Genomic DNA, 19,560 nt, shown 5'->3' on the forward strand with positions numbered 1-19,560 from the left:
GGAAGCAGGTCTGTTTTTACTTACATGGTGGAGGTGGAGGAGATGGTGCTGCAGTGAAACAGAAAAGACAGACATTAATTCATTAAGTTGCTGGTTAGACAAGAAACAATTTGTGAAGTTGGCAGAGTATAGACCAGAGCAGCTTTTTTATGCAAATGAGAATGACCGATGCATTCTGGGTAATTTAGGGGCAGCTACCGGCATTTTTACATTACACTCAGTGGCTTTTTGTGTTTTGATGGAGCGTAGACTAACTAACAATCAATTTGAATGTTTTATTTTGTGTTTCTTTTGTAGCACTATGTCTCATAATTATTTTGACACCCTCTTTGAAACCCACCGTTCACGCTATCGTGAAAAATTACAATGAATGAATCTAGCGGTATGCTCCTTTAGCCTCCCACAGTGATCAATGACCCCACACAGTGGCCAGAAATGTCTGACCAAGACATCTACACGTATTTGGTGGAATCACCGGGAGGTTTTGGCTAAGTGTTGTCTGTAAATAGCCTGTTAATAGCCAACTTTTTGTTACTTAGTTTGTCAAGCCAGTTAGGCTGAACTTTTCAATGGAGGGATGCCGGGTGCTGCCCCTAAATTACCCAGGATGCATCAGTCACTCTCATTTGCATAAAAAAGCCGCTCTGGTCTATTCATTGTCAAACTTGGACATTGTCTGTGGCGTCCCACAGGGGTCAGTATTGTCCAAAACAGTTTTTTTTTCTTTATATAAATTACATTTGTAAAGTATCAAAAGTATATTATTTGTGAAATGACAAATATTTTCTGTTCTGGAGCTACAGTGGATGATTAATTCAGATATAGCCTACTAACTACAAAGCTGGTTTGAAAAAAATATCAAATTTTAAAGGACAATTCCAGGCGAATTCAACTCTGGGGTGTACTTTCCTAACATTTTAGGTCTAAAAGAAGGAATCTGAAGATTTTCAGTTTAATTGCTCCTGTTTTGCGGTAGTTGTGTCTGTCCCTGCATCGCCACGGCAGCGATGAATGGGAGCGGATTGAAGTTCCGCTTTTTAGGCTGTTTACATCCCTCAAAGCCCTTTTGTGTCATAAACACAGAAATATCAACTCAAGTTAAAAAAACTTCTCGGCACATGTTTGAGTAGCCACCTGACGTTGTCTGTGGAAAGAAATGTACACTTGAAGCAAGTCAAGAGTTGATATTCCTGTGTTTATGACACAAACGGGAGCTCCGACTGCATGTTGCATAAGAGATGACACAAATCCACTATTCTTGAAATCAAAAACTTTTTAAATTCACTGATCTGGTCCAATGTTAAACAGCACAAATAATATATTAAACAAACAACAATCTACTGCCTTTAAATATTCAAAAACTGTTTTTAATTGAGAGGGGGTTTGTCAGTTGAGGGAGATGTTAAGTTTAAAACATTTGTGTGTCTGTACGTGATTGAATAGTTTTGGATTTCAGTGCAAAACTAAGACAATGTCCAAGAAAAAGCCAGAGAGGGGGTTTTGACAATCACACACTCATGGAATAAAATGTGAGTTTGTATGTAGGCTACCACCTACACCGCTCTGAGATTCTACCGGTTAAAATGCAAGATGATATTTATGAAGCTGCTCAGTTTCACTTAAGTCGGTAATAATGATGATAATGACGCTCAGTTGGTGGACGGCTTTGCTGGGCTGTAGTGAAACAGAAAATGGAGAAACGGTTCATTCAAGCTCATGTTTTCTATTTTCTATTTCAAACCTTTGATTACTTCTGGTGTCCACAAGCTGCATCAACACTTTCATAGTTTTAACATGATGGTACAGCTTTCCCTGCTCTGTCTGAACCAAATGTATTGATCCTGCATCAGACTGCATCAACATCTGTTCTGTTGTAGGCTAATTACAGGAGGAACTGATCTTAAACCTATTCACAGAATTAAAACTCATTGGATTTGGACTTCATGAATAGGAGTGTGTTATTTATTACTGTACAGCGCCTGGTAACCAGGAAACGCCCTATCACAGAGTGACTACAGCTGGACAGTCATCAGATCATCACAGTGCAGCAGCTCAGCATATCACTGATCTTCTGACCTGATACAAACCCTGCAGAGCTCACTGATCACTGTCAGAACTTAACAAAGTTGTTTTTAACTTCTATGCTGCTCAAATATTGAACGAATTGTCAGAATAAGGTTGTAGTGAATATTCAAAAAAGAGCTGAAACCAAAATATCAATAGAAGTATGTATCCATATAACAAAATGGATCGGTTATTTATTTGACAGAAAACTACACAATTCTCTATGCAAAAAACATTGCTGTATTTTGTTGTGCCAGTGGCACCTTGAAATGTTATTTACAAACATCATGTTTGCACTTGAACTCACCAGATGATTCAGCTGATCCCATGATGTCGTTGGTGAACTGGAGATCTGGGAGAATAAAAACCAGAAACAAAAAACATTATCTTGTTATTACCTGATTGACTGACTTCAGTGTCACATGAACTGCTCATCAGTAACACTGAACTGATGGTGTTGACACGGCAGCGTACTGTAATTTATTATTGAATATTTCTCTGTGTGTTTGGTGTTGGACATTATTTAGTCTCCATCATGATGAGGAAACTGTTTATAGCCATGTGAGAAACTGCTCTTCTCTGATGATGTGAATACATTCACAGCTTTCTCTTGTTACAGGTCTAATAGTTTAATGTATAATGCAATGTGTCTAATGTCTGCTCGTTTAATTTAGCCTACTTACTAAATTGATTCTGTACATTTTATTTTATTTTGTTAAGTTATTTATCTTTTCCCCTCTTGTTTTATATTTGATTAATGTTTGTCAAAATATTTTCTTTTTAAAAAAAAATCTCTCCACCACCACATGTTTGGTGGTGGTACTGCACGCGGTGACAGGCACGGCCTCAGGGGCGAGATCTACTTGGTCGCGTGCTTCACTCAGCCAAGACACAAGCCCAGTTATTACCCAGAAACATAATCACACTGATCTCTGTCCATCCCATCATGTCTAACGTTGTTTTCACTTACCACCGAGAATCTTTCGCCACGCAGGTATTAGCGCACCTTATTGGATTAAATATGGGACAAAAAAGCTTAGTTGTTGTGTGTAAAAATATCCGCGGGTGGAAAAAGAGGATGGAGCTCGTGCACACCTTGTAGATCTGTCGTGTCGTTTATAAAAATCGACGATGATGAACGTTGTGTTGTTTTTTCAAGTCGCAGAAATCATCTTAGTGACGGTGTCTGTTATCTCAGATCAGAGTGCGTGTCCCCGTGACGGGCGTATTCCTCAAACCAACACATCCAGCTGCAACATGTTTTACTGTGAAGCTTCACTCTGTCTACACCGATCATTGTTTTCACATCAGTTCATAAAAAATTATTATCTGTAAACCTCATCTGGAGGAAACAGGACAATCTGCGATTTGTTTTAAATCTAGTAATGCATACATTATTCTCTCCATATCTATTACTAGCCTACTATATTATTATCATATCTATTTACTTTATTGATTTTGATTTCTTTTATTTTATCCTCGATATGGTTTTAGTAGAGTTCACTTACCCGAACTTGCTGCTGCAGGACTCTGTGGCGAAGTGAAAGTAAAGTCTTTCAGTGGGATAAAATGCTGCAATATGGAGGGCGGAAGATGCCAATATGACAATGACTCAGTAAATTGCTCCTGTGTTTATTAACTTGTTTTACTATTTCATTCTTTCCCCTGTGCATTTTAAATCCTATATATCGTACAAAACGTATAAGAAACATTGAGTCTGGCTGTTTCACATGCTCATGTCTGTTAGAAAACAGGTTTATTTGAGTTTTACTCTTCTGATGCTTACTGTGTGGCTTCCTTCTTAGTGTTCAGACAGAAATACGTTGTACTGTAACAGCTGAATATTTGTAATTAAAAATAACAAAACAACAAAAAATAATAAGACGTGGGCAGCATCATATGACAATCATAGAAATTATATTTCACTTTACATAATTATTAAAGATCATCTGAGAGTCTGTGGGTCGATTGTAGACAGACACTGATTTATGGGTTTTTATGTGATTCTTGATTTTCACTTGTTCAAGTTTCTGACCCAGTAAAGTCCTTTGGATCTTGTAGAAAATCAATTCCAAAATTAAACTGTATCAATACCACGATAAAAATTCACATATAGGCTAGTGAAAACGTCCTTTGATATAAAAAGTATACCTGAATAATAAAAATAAATACATTGGACTTTAATTCAACAAACCACAAACTCTATAACACATTGATATCCATCAATGACAGACAATGTAAGATGTTTTACATTTCTGAGTGTCATCATCATCCTCTAATAAAAAAACAAATTAGGGGGGCGCTGTGTGGCGCTCCATGTGCAGAGGCTACAGTCCTGAATCCCGTATCGGGCAGCCCTTTACTGTGTGTCATTCCCCCTCTCTCTGCTTTCACTATTTCCTGTCTGTCTCAACTGTGCTAACAAATAACAGCAAAAATGCCCCACCTACATAAAAAAGGCTATGCAGATATTTTAACAATTAGCTACTAAATAAAGAGACAGTAAACATAAGTTAACCGAATGGAAAAGAAACAAAAAATGTTTTCAGTCTTTGTTCATTGATTCACTTCAAACATTCACACCTTGAAATGATAAATGTGGATCACATGATTGTCATACAGTGATCATCATTATGACCCATAGTTCTGTTGTTGTTGCTAAGCAACACCTAGTGGTTGTGATATTATTACAGACGCTAAGGGAAAAGTGCAACAACGTAGTACAAAAATACAAAGTCCACATATGGAGCAGGTTGTGACAGTGACGGGACAGTGGTGTTCGATTCCCATTAGAAACCAGCTGTTTATGTTGGTGCTGTAACCATGGCAACAAATATTATCTAATTTTATGGAAGAACTCATCGGTAGGCCTACTCATCTTTTCCTGAACCCAACCAAGTTATGACTGTTTTTTGACAATCGTGATGGATGTGACGAGGGTAGGTGCACCATTGCTGGTGTAGTAGTCCATGTGTTTATTGTAACCATGACAACCATCATACATATATTGATACCTGTTCACAGATCACAGCCACTGGACTTTCTACTGACTGCTGACATTAGGTCACTGGGAATCACCAGAGGTCCCATGGTAAGACATGCATGAACATATTGTCATCCTTTACAAATTAACTTTGTAGAACTGTTATTTATGTCCAAAAAGGACGTGTCTGTCTGTAAAGTCAAAGATCTCAGTCTGTTCATCCAACTTAAATCATATGTAGGAGTCTTGCAGACTTCAGACAGACTCACCAACACAATCAGAAAATGTACTCTAGTATTCTAATATGTAACATGTGGTGGTATAATAATAATAGCATACATTTTATTTGTAGTGCACTTTACATTTAAACAACCTCAAAGTGTTACAGAGCGAAATTATTGAAAAAGTTATCAGATTTCCACTGTGTGGAGCTTGGTTCTGGGGGCTTGAAGGGGGTTTGTGGTTGCGGAACGGAGGATGCGTGACGAGGGCTGGGGGGTGAGGAGTTCCTTGAGGTATTGGGGGGCATGTCCATAGACGCACTGATGGGTGAGGAGGGAGACCTTGTACTCAATTCTGAGTGGAACAGGGAGCCAGTGGAGAGATTTGAGGATGGGGGTGATGTGATTGTATCTGCACACCCTCGTCAGGTTCCTGGCGGTGCTGTTCTGGATGTACTGCAGACTCTGGATGCTCCTGCCAGTCGAGATCCCGATGAGAAGTGCATTACAGTAATCCAGCCTGGAGGAGACAAAGGCGTGGACGAGCTCCTCTGCATCAGCCAGGGTAAGAGTTGGACGGAGTTTGGTGATGTTCCTGAGGATGTCTTACAGAAACGGTATGTCTGACTGACCACAGGGAGTTGGGACAAGCTTGTTAAAGGGATATTCCAGCCTAAGTTTATCCCATGATCTAACACACCGTTTGCCGACCACAAACTCCTCTAGTTGTAGCAGCTTCAGCACAAACAGCCAGAAAGAAAAACACTGCTGTCTATGGAGCCACGAGCCAACCACCATCAAAAAAGCCACTCATAGTCACAAATGATGCTCAGAACAGCACCAAACTTCATCAACAGTACAAACAGGGTCCCAGCAGCCCATAATACCAGGCATCAAACACCTGATAGCTTTGACTGGTTTCTATTGAAAAGAGACGAAAACACAACTCACCCACTCTCCTCCAGCTGCTCCCTTTAAAGAGCAGAGACTGGGTGAGTGGTTGCAACAACAACAACCAATAAAAGCCAGGCAAATACTGAAGAGAAAAACAACTGTGAAAAGGTGCTGCACTTGTGTGACAACTAGTTAAGAAAAGAAGTCCTTGACAGAAATCCACCAATTTGGTTTTTCATCCAAAACTTTCTGTATCAAATCACTCAGTTGTTTTTCATGTCTTTTCTGCAGATATTCCATTTCCTTCTCATCTGTCTCCACTTCCAGTTCCTTCTCCTGTTTATCCAGTAAACTGATGATCTTGCTCAGGTTTCTTTTATTTTGTGAAATTTTCTTCACTAACTCTCTGATTTCTTGCTGATATTTTTCTCTCTGTTGTTTTTCATTGTGGGCTGAAAGTGACTTCAACAGGTCATATTTCCTATCTTTGTCTTTCATTTGTTCCTTGTGTGATTCCTTCTCAGCTGCCAGTTCTTTGGTGTATTTGTCTTTGAACTCATTGAACTCTTCAGCTTTCTTTCTGGCCTCCTCCTCGTACGTCTTCTTCAGAGTCTCCAGCTTTGTTTTATAGTTTTTCTCTATTTCTTTTCGCTCTTTTGCTTCCTGTTCTCTTCTGAGCAGGTCATCCTCTTTTATTTTCCTCTTATATTTTTCTCTTTCCTGTTCATACTTTTCTTGAAGTTGTTGAAATCTTTTTTGTTCTTCTTGTCGTCTCTGTTCATCTTCTTGTTTTTGTTTTTCCTTCCAATCTTTTTGTTCCTTCTCCCAGTCATCTTGCTGTTTTCTCAGCTCCTCTCTACTCTGCTCTAGCTTTCTGTCCACACTTTTCTTTTCATCCTTTTCCACCTGAATCTGTTTGTCCAATTGTTCAAGTTGTGTTTTCAGATCTTGACGATGTTTTTCTTCAGCTATTATCCTCTTCCTGTCTTCTTCCTCTCTCTCTTCTTGCACTTTTCGTTTCTCTTCCCATTCTCTGTTTATCTTCTCCTCCATTTTCTTGAGTTCTTTGTTTTTCTGTTTTCTCTCTCGTTCAATTTCTGCTTTCTGTTCTTCGATTCTTCTTTTCATGTCCTCTTTTTCTTTCTCATGTTTTCTTTCTAGTTCTTCCTTCTCTCTTTTCATCTCTTCCTCCTTTTCCTTCAGGATCTTCTTCATTTCTTTCTGTATTGCTGCTTCAGCCTCTTGCAGCATCTCATTAGTGAAGCAGTTGCTTCCATTTCTCTCTGCCATGGTGTCGATCTTCTTTATCAACTCTTTGACTTGTGAGTGATTTTGTTTGTCACGGTTGTTAAACACATGGTATCTTCTTCCACAGTCAGAGATCAGCTTCTTAAAGAATTCATCACATTTATTTTCAATATACTCATCAATGGACCGCTCATCATCTTCCAGGTCATCTCCTCTTGTGAAAAGAATGATGGTGAACTTATCAGAATTTTTCCCAAATCCTTTCTTGATGAGTGTCAGTGTCTCCTTCTCCTCTGGTGTGAATCTTCCGATCTGAATCACCATCAGGAAGACATGTGGTCCTGGAGCCAGAAGATTGATACATTTCACCATCTCCTCATTAACCTCTTCATGGGACAAGGTCGTGTCAAACAGACCAGGAGTGTCGACCACAACAACAGGACGACCGTCTACTTCACCTTGAGCTTTCTGACAAAACTTGGTGACTGATGTTTGACTTGATTCAGCTTTAAACTCTTTTCTTCCCAGTATGGTGTTTCCTGAAGAGCTCTTTCCACAGCCCGTCTTTCCTAATAACACAATCCTGAGACAGTCTGGACTCGGAGTTTCTTCATCACCTGTGAAAGGAAAACAGGTGGAGTTACCTCATGTTACATTGTTCCAGCATTTTAATGCTAAATAAACTCAGATTTTTAATGTGATGTCATACAGTATCTTCATACAGTAGATACCTATATTTTATCCTGCTTTTATATTGCACACTATGCTGGCCTTGTACTGTACTTTCTCCTCTGTTTTTTGTTTATTGTCCTGTTATTGTACTGTACTGTGTTTGCACTGTGCCTGGGTGAGCAAGACACCTGAATTTCCCTACAGGGATTAATAAAGTATTCTTCGATTTGATTGATCCGGTTGATAGTAAATGAAAACAGAAATAATATGAACATTTGAATTATTATTATTATTTTTAATGTACAGTACTTACAGCTGCCCTTGTTCTGTGTCTTCAGCTCTTTGAGCTCATACTGTAGTTTCATGATCTTTTTTATCTGTGCATGTGCAAATGTTTCTCTTGTGTAGCAGGATGATTCGTTCCTTTCTCTCATTACAGTGTCCAACAGCTCAGGGATCTGCTGCTTGTCCTTGATGTTGACAACAACAGATCTTCCTCCACAGCTCTGACAGAGCTCCTGGATGTCCTTGGTTTCTTTTACAAAGTTAACAACAGCTGGAGCTTTAGGATCTGACTCCACAGTGAACATGATAATGGTGAAGTCATTGACTCTACAGCTGAATGTGTTCTGGATGGTCTTTAACTCTCCTTTATCTTCATCAGTGAGGGGACCCACAGGTAGGACCAGGATGAAGCCATGGACGCCCTCAGGATCACAGAGGGAGATACACCTGAGTGATTCCTCCATCACTTCCTCCTGAGGTTTTCCATACAAGGCAGGAAGCTCCACCAGGGAAACCTGACGTCCACACACCTCTCCCTGATGTTTAACACACTCTGATGAGTTGGAGACTGAATGAAGCTCTGTCTGACCTAAAATGGCCTCAGCTGCTGAAGTCTTCCCTGCTCCTCTCCTCCCACACAGAACCAGGTTTAGAGCTGGTTTCATTTGGTCACTTTCATTTGATGTTTCTTCAATCTTCTTCATCAAGGATTCATAGTTGTCTTCTGACATCCTGTAGTGTCTTCTTCTACAGTTTTGAAGGAGTTCATTAAGAGTGACAGTCATTTCAGTAATCTCATGTGTTAGGACGACCATTGAATGTTTAAAAGCATCTTGACCAAACAAACTCAGGATGAACTTCAGAGTTTTTCTGTTCTTCTCGGTGAACTCAGAAGGCTTCACCAACAGCAACAGAACATTTGGTCCAGGAGAACAAAGAGTCACACACTTCTTCATCTCCTCTATCAGTGCTTCCACAGTCAGACTGAACATGTCTGGAGTTTTCACCAATGTTACTGGGTTTCCTCTCCACTCTCCATGGGAGGCTACACATTGTCTGGATGGTGACTTTTTTTCATGAAAAACTTGGTCCCTGATGATGAAGTTCCCAAGTTTTGTCTTTTTGTCTTCACTTTTCCCCAGCAGAGCAATCCTGAGACCAGACGCTGAAACACAACAGAGACAAATATAGATTCAGTGCACAGACAGGCAATCTACAGTATCACCCCCCAAGACAGCACAAAATGGTATGATCTTAAGGATGCAAGTGTAGCTGATGTCATATCTGGCCTCTGCATTGTGTTTGTCACGACCTGTCCTAGGTGGTGTTTGAACCCTAATCTCCTGCATGGCAGACGACGATGCTAACCGCTTTGCCAACAGGTTGACAACCAGTTAGCACGTCCTTTATGGGTGGAGTGAGTGCACATCCGTTACACAAGGAGTGCAGACCCAGATACAGATTCAGGCAGGTTAAGTGTAGTGAAGGAAAAGGACAATAGGACAACAATAGAAACCAAACATCAGGGAGAACAGAACATTCAAACAGACACATCAGTTGCACAGGCAGAAAGCCTGCTGAAGTTGAAGGACATCATCAAGAACCAGTGCTTGGGGCGGCAGGGACTCAGCTCCACCCACTTCCAACAAGCCGAGGTCCAGCAGCTCGAGGGGGAAGCTAGAAGGGCCAGGGCTGTGGAACTTGGATCATAAGGAGCCCGGACGAATTGGGACCTGCCTAAGTGGAAGATCACCTGGCCTGAACTCTGGAGACTGGAGCCTTTCTGCATCTCTTTCCTGCTCCATTCAGTGTATGACACTCTTCCAACACCAACAAACCTGCACAGGTGGGGAATGAGGGAGGACCCACTGTGCAGGCTATGTGGAGAAAGAGGAACAATAGCGCACATCCTGGCTGGGTGCAAGACTGCTCTTAGCCAGTACCGCTGGCGCCACGATAAGGTCCTCAGAGCACTGGCCAACATCTTGGAGCAGGAGAGATGGAAAAAGCGTCAAGTCCATGCAAGACTGACACCATTTATTCAGTTCATTAGGGAGGGGGAAAGACCATCATCTTCCAAGAAGACCAAGAAAGAAGATCATCCTGATCGAACTGACGGTCCCTTGGGAAGATGGATGTGTTGAGGCCTCAGAGAGAAAAGCCACAAAGTACCAGGACCTGGTCCAACAATGCAGGAACAAAAGATGGCAGGCCTGCAAATATAGACAGGTAAAATGTAGTGAACAAAAAGGTTGTTTTTTTTTTTTACCATGGAGAACACAAAAGGGGGTCTTCAAGAGTGCAACAGAAAAGAACAAAATAGCAACAAAAAGGGTCAACGGGCCTCAGTCCTGGACAAGCACCAGTCTTCATACAGTATGAACATATAGCATATTCATGTGAGGGTTCAGAGCAGTAAGTTATAAGCCTCACTGCTGTTCATGTTGTAAATCATATTTTACTGCTTTTCAATTTAAAAGATTGTGGGATGACACTGAATCATTATTAGCAAAAAAAAAAGATTTGCATTGATGATGACTGTACTTACTGGACACAATGTTTTTCCCCAAGTGTGAGAGTTGTTCAGTCTTTTGTGGACCTGCAGTCAGGCCTGTGAATAGATGACAGCATTGATTTGTAGCTCTGTGTTCTAAATCAATAAAAACAGTGTATGTGTGTTAGAGGGAGATATTTTGTTTTCTTTTTGGAATTGTTTCACTTACCAGCAGCTTCAACAGCACTCATAATAATGTTTGTTTCTTTTTGTTTCGGCCTTAGTTGATGATCTGGTGGAGTAGTTGCTGCATCGTCAAATCTTTCATGGCAAACATGTGCAATTTGACCCAGTCGTGTTAACAGCTCTGTACGGTCCAGGTTCTCCTGCTTCAAGTATCTGTTTCTACAGATGCTGATCATGTGTTTTAATGCTGGATGGTTCATGTAGTTTTCACCTGAACTCTCCTCTCTGGATGTTGATATCAGTATCAGTGAACGATCAAATGATTGATCACTGACGAGTGTCATGACTCTGCAGAGCCTCAGGTTGTGTTCCTCAGTGAAGTCTTCAGGCTTCAGAACCAGCAGGAACACATGAGGTCCAGGATCAGAGAGACTCACACAGTCCTTTATAAACTCTGTCAGTTTGTCTTCAGAGATGTTTGGAAGCAGCAGATCTGGACTGTTGATGAGGACTATTTGTTTCTCCTTCCACTGTCCACTTTCTCTCTGACCACAGTCTGGTTCTTCTTTAGTGTTGAACTTGGTCTCTCCCAGTATGAAGTTCCCCACTGAACTCCTCTCAGACCAGCTGTTCCCCAGCAGAACAACCCTCAGCTCTGACACTGAGGAGAAAAACAATCAGCAAGAATATGTTCAGTGTTGTGTCTATTAATGTATTTGTTATGGCTCAGACTTTGTCTTCTTTATCATCATCTCATTTGATAAAAAATAATTTAACATGCATTTTAATGCATTCGAATTATATAAATTTCATTCAGTAAATTCCAAAATGAACAGGTGTCCTTTTGCAGCTAGCATTGTTGTGTTCTCTTTAAAATGGAGGATACTAAAACAATCATTCAGCAGTTAAACACAACAGCATCAGTGAAGCAGAGTGTGATATTATTTTAGTTTCTACACTATAGATGGTAAAATAATTCAACAAACAGAGCAGATGCTGTAAGAGGAGTTGAACAAACTCACTGGAAGGTGGCAGAAAGTCATAGCTCGAGCTGCGCTTCATGGGCTGGTGATCTGTGACTGTAAAACAGACAGAGGTACAAAGTCACTCATAAAGACAATGAATAAATGTGCAGATGAGGTAACTGTATGAGGTGGAGACATTAGCGAAAGGGAGACTAACTGCTGAATGAGGAAAATATTGGGGAGATATACACTTAGAGATACACTTACATACATCCATGTACTTACATACATGGATGATCATTTATGCTTACTGAACTACTTTCAATAAAGACCACATGATAAAAAAAAAAGCGGCGTCGCCCTCCTGCCTGGCCCCTGGCCCGACCCCCCAGACTCTCCGTGCTGTTTTGCCCAGCCTCCGGGCCGTCCCCCAGACTCTGCTTGGCCTCTGGGCCTCCCCCCCAGAATCCCTACACCCCTCGGCTCGCCCCCCTGGCCGCCCTCCAGAGCCCCGTTCCCCTGCTCTACCCGTCATGTCCCCTGGCCTTGCCCCTAGTTCCCTCCTTCGGACCCCCTCCGCCCACCCTGGTCAGTGTCATTGGGGCTGTCTGGAAGCCAGCCCTTGAGGGGGGGGGGGGGGGGTACTGTGATGGTCTGTCAGCCTGTCCCAATATGCACACTCGATCACACTTACACACTTGGGCACTTGGCGTGCGCGTTCATGGGCCTAGTGTGAGTGCGTAAGTGTGTCCCGTTTCTCCAACGACCGAAAGTGCAGCGCGCTTGATTTGCACTTTACCCACACTTAAGGTAAGACCGCATCCGAGCGGTATTTGGCCAAGTATAAATCCCACAATGCACCACGGTGAAGTCCGCCGTCACCGGGAGCCACAAGCCACGTTTAGGAAATGTGATTTCAATAAAATGAAATTAACTTTCTATCATATAATTATGATTGTTTTAATGTCGTATTTTATATTCATCATGCTCTGTTCATGTTTTTATTTTATTTTTTTCTTGTTTGTTTTATTTACTTAAGAGTTGGGCTTACACATTTATGATTTGAATCTTGCGCAAAGAGACACTTTAGGATGAGACTGTGATCCAGCAGCGCTATTAAAACTGTTGCTGTGCTGTGTGTGTGTGTGTGTCGTAGTTGTGCTAGTGCACGTCAATTTGTCCCGATTGCTTTTAAATATCCCCCCACACGCTTGGCCACTTAATCCATGCTTGCACACTATATGCAAATATACGTCCCGCCGGCAAAACATCACCAAGTGTGTGCGTAACCAAGCGCACTGAGCCAAGTGTGGAGGAATGGGACAGGCCATCCGTCTGTGTCTGGTCTTGGTGTCTGTTTCTTTGTGTTGAGTTGCTTCCTGTTTTATTTTGAAGTTCCTGTCTTGTCTTCCTGTGTTCTCCCTCCTGTTTGACTACCTCATGTGTCTCACCTGTGTCTAACTGCACCACCTGTGTCTCGTTTCCTCGTGTATATAACCTCTGTGTTTCCCTTTCTCTTGTTGGTTCATTCGTCATCGTCACCGTGCTGTCCTGTTCCATGTGTTGTTCCACGTTCCCTGTGAGTCATTGGTTTTCTATTTTCGGGTTGTACTTTTTTCCTTTGAAACTTTGATGTCGACCTTTTAGTTGATACTTTGTGTTTTTTCCTTCGGTTTGGACTTTGGATTCCTGTGTTTTACGTTTGGTTTTTTAAAAATAAAATCCCCAACCCTGACAATTATTTGAAGATATCATGTTTGAGCTTGAACTCACCAGATAATTTATGTTCCATGGTGTTGCTTGTGAACTGGAGATCTGGGGGAATAAAAATAAAACATGATCTTGTTATTAATAATTCTACTTCAGTGTGACATGAACTGGATTAATAACTGAAGTCAAACCAACACTGAACTGATGTTGTTGACACTACAGTAGCTACTGTAACTTATCTGTCTGTTTTCCTTCTTGTTTAATTAATGTTTGTCAACATCAGATGTTCTTTTCTCACTCTCTCCATATGTTCAGTTAGTTAATATATTACACGTCTACATGCCAGTGTACAAAGTCTGGCCTTAGAGTGAATCTTCTTTTTTGATCAACACATTGTATAAAGTTGTTGTGGTCTTCTTGTAGTATACAAATAAACAAAATGAGAGGAAATGGAGGATACTAAAACAATCATTCAGCAGTTAAACACAACAGCATCAGTGAAGCAGAGTGTGATATTATTTTAGTTTCTACACTATAGATGGTAAAATAATTCAACAAACAGAGCAGATGCTGTAAGAGGAGTTGAACAAACTCACTGTAAGGTGGCAGAAAGTCATAGCTCGAGCTGCGCTTCATGGGCTGGTGATCTGTGACTGTAAAACAGACAGAGGTACAAAGTCACTCATAAAGACAATGAATAAATGTGCAGATTTATTTTTTTCTTGTTTGTTTTATTTACTTAAGAGTTGGGCTTACACATTTATGATTTGAATCTTGCGCAAAGAGACACTTTAGGATGAGACTGTGATCCAGCAGCGCTATTAAAACTGTTGCTGTGCTGTGTGTGTGTGTGTGTGTGTGTGTGTGTGTGTTTGTGTTGTAGTTGTGCTAGTGCACGTCAATTTGTCCCGATTGCTTTTAAATATCCCCCCACACGCTTGGCCACTTAATCCATGCTGCACACTATATGCAAATACAGTATACGTTCTGCCGGCAAAACATCACCAAGTGTGTGCGTAACCAAGCGCACTGAGCCAAGTGTGGAGAAATGGGACAGGCCATCCGTCTGTGTCTGGTCTTGGTGTCTGTTTCTTTGTGTTGAGTTGCTTCCTGTTTTATTTTGAAGTTCCTGTCTTGTCTTCCTGTGTTCTCCCTCCTGTTTGACTACCTCATGTGTCTCACCTGTGTCTAACTGCACCACCTGTGTCTCGTTTCCTCGTGTATATAACCTCTGTGTTTCCCTTTCTCTTGTTGGTTCATTCGTCATCGTCACCGTGCTGTCCTGTTCCATGTGTTGTTCCACCTTGATGTCGACCTTTCAGTTGATACTTTGTGTTTTTTCCTTCGTTTGGACTTTGGATTCCTGTGTTTTACGTTTGGTTTTTTAAATAAAATCCCCAACCCTGACAATTATTTGAAGATATCATGTTTGAACTTGAACTCACCAGATACTTTATCTTCCATGATGTTGCTTGTGAACTGGAGATCTGGGGGAATAAAAATAAAACATGATCTTGTTATTAATAATTCTACTTCAGTGTGTCATGAACTGGATCAATAACTGAAGTCAAACCAACAGGAGAACACTGATGTTGATGTTGTTGACACTACAGTGTAGCTACTGTAACTTATCTGTCTGTTTTCCTTCTTGTTTAATTAATGTTTGTCAACATCAGATGTTCTTTTCTCACTCTCTCCAAATGTTCAGTTAGTTAGTATAGGCCTATTATAATGTCAGTGTACAAAGTCTGGCCTTAGAGTGAATCTTCTTTATTGATTCCGCACATTGTATAAAGTTGTTGTGGTTTACTTATAAACAAAATGAGACACAACAGAAATAGAGTCACGTGGACTGGTAAGTTATGCAATAGAGAAATACCATAGAAAAAATAGAGAAATACAGAGATTGCCCTCTGCAGTCAGAAGCAGTACTCTGCAGTGGTCGCATGAGGGCGCTGCAGACCACAGCATTACAATGTAGAACATGTTGACCACTGCAGCTGTTATTAAATATCAAAACCACCGGTGGTATGCAGCACACATACACAACAGTATTACACTGAGAACATATTTAATCAGTGTATTGGAATATATTTAATATAAACAAACTTTGGCTCCTAGAACATTAATCACGAACATGAACAGTCTCATATTTGTAAGAATCCCGCTTTAAGTATCATACACAAAGTAAAACTTACTTTACACGCACGGACACAGGCTGGCGACTCGTTCTCCGTTGACCTTTAACAGAACCGTCTATGGTGCTCAGTGCGACCAAAGTGCGCTACTCGATTATTAGGGGGGCTGCTCGGGATTCCCTCCTCCCTCCCGCTGCACACGGTTCACACGGTCACTGATGTCTGTTTACCACTTTATATTCATGAATCCGATAGTAAAATGTGACATGAACATATTTGTTTTAATCAGCTTCTGCGTTGACACACTTTTTATTTCAAATTTCTACATTCAGTTCTTTTATAATTCCTCCTTTCCATTTTATATCCTATCTTCCCAGTTTATTTCCTACAGAGACTTTGAGTCTGGTTGGTACACGTTCCTGTGTCTGTGTTAGACAACGCGTTTATATTAGTTTTTTACTCTTTTAATGGTTCCTATGTGGTCTCCTCTCGAGTATTAATTGATTTGATTATTTTGAAATAATGAGGAACAGACTCGTTTTCTTCTTTAGTTTTAGTGGAGTTCACTCACCTGATGAATTTGCTGCTGTGACACTTGGTGGTAAATTAAAAGTAAAAACTGTCGGCAGAAGATAAAGTAGAAAAAAATATCTCTGTACGGAGGGCGGAAACTGCCAAAGTGATTGAAGAAGCGACTCAGCAAATTAATTAAACTAGCATAGTACATCAAAATTTCTATTTTTATAATGCTCCACTTGGCAATTTTTTGTCTTTAGATTAAACTCATGTGTTAAGGCTTGTTTTCTGTCATAGGAGAAATTAGGGTAACAGTACACAAAGCGTTAGTTAACCGAATTCATCATTTATAACACACAAATACTCATTAGTACAGTATGTTTTTTTTAAACACAGTTAAAATGTTTTACTCATCATTGATAAGCACTAAGCTACATAGGCCTACTAATGAGTATTCATGCGTTATAAATGAAGAATTCTGTATTTATTAATGCTAATAGTTTGTACTTATTGTAAAGTGTTACTGAAATTAGACGTCTTTATGTGGACATCAAAATAGACGTTTTGGACCAAAGAATGTTTCACAGGACACGTTCAAGTCCATTGAGAAATGAGATATGATGCAGTGCTGCAGCAGCCAATGACAATGTAGAAATGCTCCACTTTAAAACACACCCAGGTAAACTTTTTGTTCCCCTTGTTCCTGAAGCATAACAGAGAAGACTTTGATTCGTGGAACATGATACAACAGGTTCCTTATACTTCCTTAAAGTGATAGTTCACCCAAAATTCAAATTTCACTCATTATCTATTCCCCCTCATGTTGACTAAGGGCTGGGAGAAGTTTCAGAGTCCTCCGTGGCTTCTCTGAGTTACAGCGGGGCTCCGTGCAGCACTGCATGTCCATATGACGGTCGCAAACGGGGCTCACTTTTCTTGACACACCAGAAAACATACAAATACCTCCACACAGCTTGCCTGTAATGTCCCTCTTGTATTGAAGCCCCAACATGAGAAATTGTTCAGGAAAAAATTAAATAAGTCTATATTTTAAGCTTGTTTGTAGCAGAAGCTCCCAGTGTCTCAGTCTCAAATCTTGCGCGATTTGCACAGACACAGGCAGAGCAGTGAACTCTGCAGAGCAGTGAGACACTGGGAGCTTCCGTTACAAACAAGCTTAAATAGACTTTTTCATTACAGACGAGCACTATAGAGGTATTTGGATGTTTTTTGGTGTGTCTTTTTGGACGAAGAAGGCACAGTGGAGAGCGTATGAACCACATGCATCACAGTGTGGTTTGGTACAGTAACTGCCCTGCTGCTAACCACAAGCCCCTGCAGCGCATGATAGACACTGCTGAGAATATCATCAGTGCACCACTTCCCTCACTTGTGGACATCTACAACACCTGGCTAGATCGCAAGGCCACCAACATAGTGAGGGACGCCTCCCACCCCTTGAACGACTTCTCCAGCCTCCTCCCATCAGGGAGAAGGTATCGTCCCTGTCAGCCCATTCCACCAGACTTTGTAACAGCTTCATGCACCAGGCTGTTAGACTGCGAAATCACCCCACAAGGTGATGTGACTGTATACGTACACACTATAAAACATTTACATAAGCGTATTGAAAGCGAATAAGTCTTTATCTTGATAGCTTTGCTGAACTACAGCACAGACCATGCATTCTGAACTAAGCAAAGAATGAAAGTCCTGATTCTGTACAAATACAAATACATGTGGTCATTGTCACTAATTAAGGAAGGGAGGGAGGTCAGGAGCCACAACTGTTGGTTAATTATTACAGAATTTAAATCCTGCAATTTACAGAAAATCTGTAATTTGCTGTCACAGTAAAGACATAAAAAAAAACTCAAAAAATGAGGACAGATAAAATATTGATAGATAGGAATATTCTCTGACAACAAGTCAGCACAATCTTTTGTTTATCTGTCACTCAAGTCCAGATGTTTTCCGTCGTTCTCATTCATTCGCACTGAGACCGACTCGAGTCTCAGTCGGTCTCAGTATCAGTGCGAACCTTGCGCATGCGCGCTGGCAGCGGGAGAGCCGGACAACAGACACTAGGAGCTAATGCTACAAACAAGCTTGGAATGTGGACTTATTTAATTTTTTTCGGAACAATTACGCAATTTGGGGCTTCAGCACAAGACGGACATTACATACGAGCAGCATGGAGGTATTTGGATGTTTTTTTGTGTGTGTTTTTTTACGAAGAGCTCTGGTGTCCCTTTGCAACCGTTGCATTGAAATGCACTGCTATGCCAAGACCCCCTGTAACTCAGAGAAGGGACGGTGGACTCTGAAAATTCTTCCAGCCCTTAGTCAACATGAGGGTGAGTAGATAATGAGCGAAATATCATTCTAGGGTGAACTATCCCTTTAAATCATATTTAAAGGAGAATTCCGGTCATTTTTGACCCCTAAATCGTTTTCCTGATGGTCACGTATGTTGGGGGGAGCAAAAAATGTGACTAAAATTGATGCAGGTAAACCGGAGTTACACCATGGCTACCCGGCGCTAGCGATAACGACAATGCTAACCCATGGGGGCAATTCTTTCAACCACAACAAACACTAAAAAAACAATCAAATATCTATGGTACATGACTAGAATCCTTATGAGACACCACGTGGTGCGACACGCTTTTTTTTCCGTGCGTGTCCGAGGCGCACGGAGATGAAAAATTCTCAACTTTTTCGAATGCCGCCCGCGCACCGCGTGTCATCTGATCAGAATTGACCAGATCAACTTCAACAAAAACATCCTGTCACTGTTGGAGGAGACCTTTGGAGGAAAAAGATGGATTTCCAGCACCGCAAACTGCTCTCAGCAGCTTTGCTGCTTGGTTTCCTTGTGAAGAAGAAGAGAAAAACTTGCCGTGTCTGGGTGCATCCCATCCTTCAGCGTCGGAAAACTTTGGGTGAATTTTATCATCTGATCCAGGAGCTTCGTCTGGACGACGGCAGGTTCAAGGAATATTTCAGAGTTGATAAAGATCAGTTTGACCTGCTCCTCAGAAAAGTTGGCCCCAGTATCACAAGACAGAGCGTCTGCCGTGAAACCATCTCTCCAGCGCAACGGCTGTGCATTTGTCTGAGGTAATTCTTTTTTTATTTCAATATATCGGGGAGACCCGGGACGGTTGTAATACTTTTTTTC

At 41.1% G+C, this 19,560-nt stretch overlaps 1 protein-coding gene across 3 annotated transcripts; it reads right to left on the minus strand.

Moving 5' to 3' along the window:
- Positions 1-5,481: 5,481 nt before the first annotated feature.
- On the minus strand, positions 5,482-16,016 carry LOC146980795 (uncharacterized). 3 transcript variants are annotated; one of them, XM_085785778.1, is made up of 9 exons: positions 15,921-16,016; positions 15,168-15,209; positions 14,319-14,375; positions 13,786-13,827; positions 12,070-12,126; positions 11,091-11,708; positions 10,916-10,978; positions 8,396-9,532; positions 5,482-8,027 (listed from the first exon to the last, which is right to left on the minus strand). In XM_085785778.1, the coding sequence occupies exons 2-9, from the start codon at positions 15,184-15,186 to the stop codon at positions 6,355-6,357; spliced, it is 3,666 nt and encodes a 1,221-aa protein (XP_085641904.1). In that variant the 5' UTR covers positions 15,187-15,209; positions 15,921-16,016; the 3' UTR covers positions 5,482-6,354. The 3 variants fall into 3 exon arrangements, with proteins under 3 accessions (XP_085641904.1, XP_085641905.1, XP_085641906.1); XM_085785779.1 differs by lacking the exons at positions 13,786-13,827; positions 14,319-14,375 and having other exon boundaries at positions 15,921-16,005; XM_085785780.1 differs by lacking the exons at positions 12,070-12,126; positions 13,786-13,827 and having other exon boundaries at positions 15,921-16,005.
- Between the last annotated feature and the right edge of the window lie 3,544 nt (positions 16,017-19,560).

The sequence above is a fragment of the Trachurus japonicus genome, chromosome 9 (assembly GCF_045865225.1).
Source record: "Trachurus japonicus isolate A0001 chromosome 9, Traja_1.0".
NCBI lineage: Eukaryota > Metazoa > Chordata > Actinopteri > Carangiformes > Carangidae > Trachurus > Trachurus japonicus.

Coding starts and splice junctions, on each gene's coding strand:
- LOC146980795 (XM_085785778.1), bottom strand. Junction 11,709..12,069: donor TGACTTTCTGCCACCTTCCA/GTGAGTTTGTTC, acceptor TTTTCTCCTCAG/TGTCAGAGCTGAGGGTTGTT. Junction 10,979..11,090: donor GAGTGCTGTTGAAGCTGCTG/GTAAGTGAAACA, acceptor ATCTATTCACAG/GCCTGACTGCAGGTCCACAA.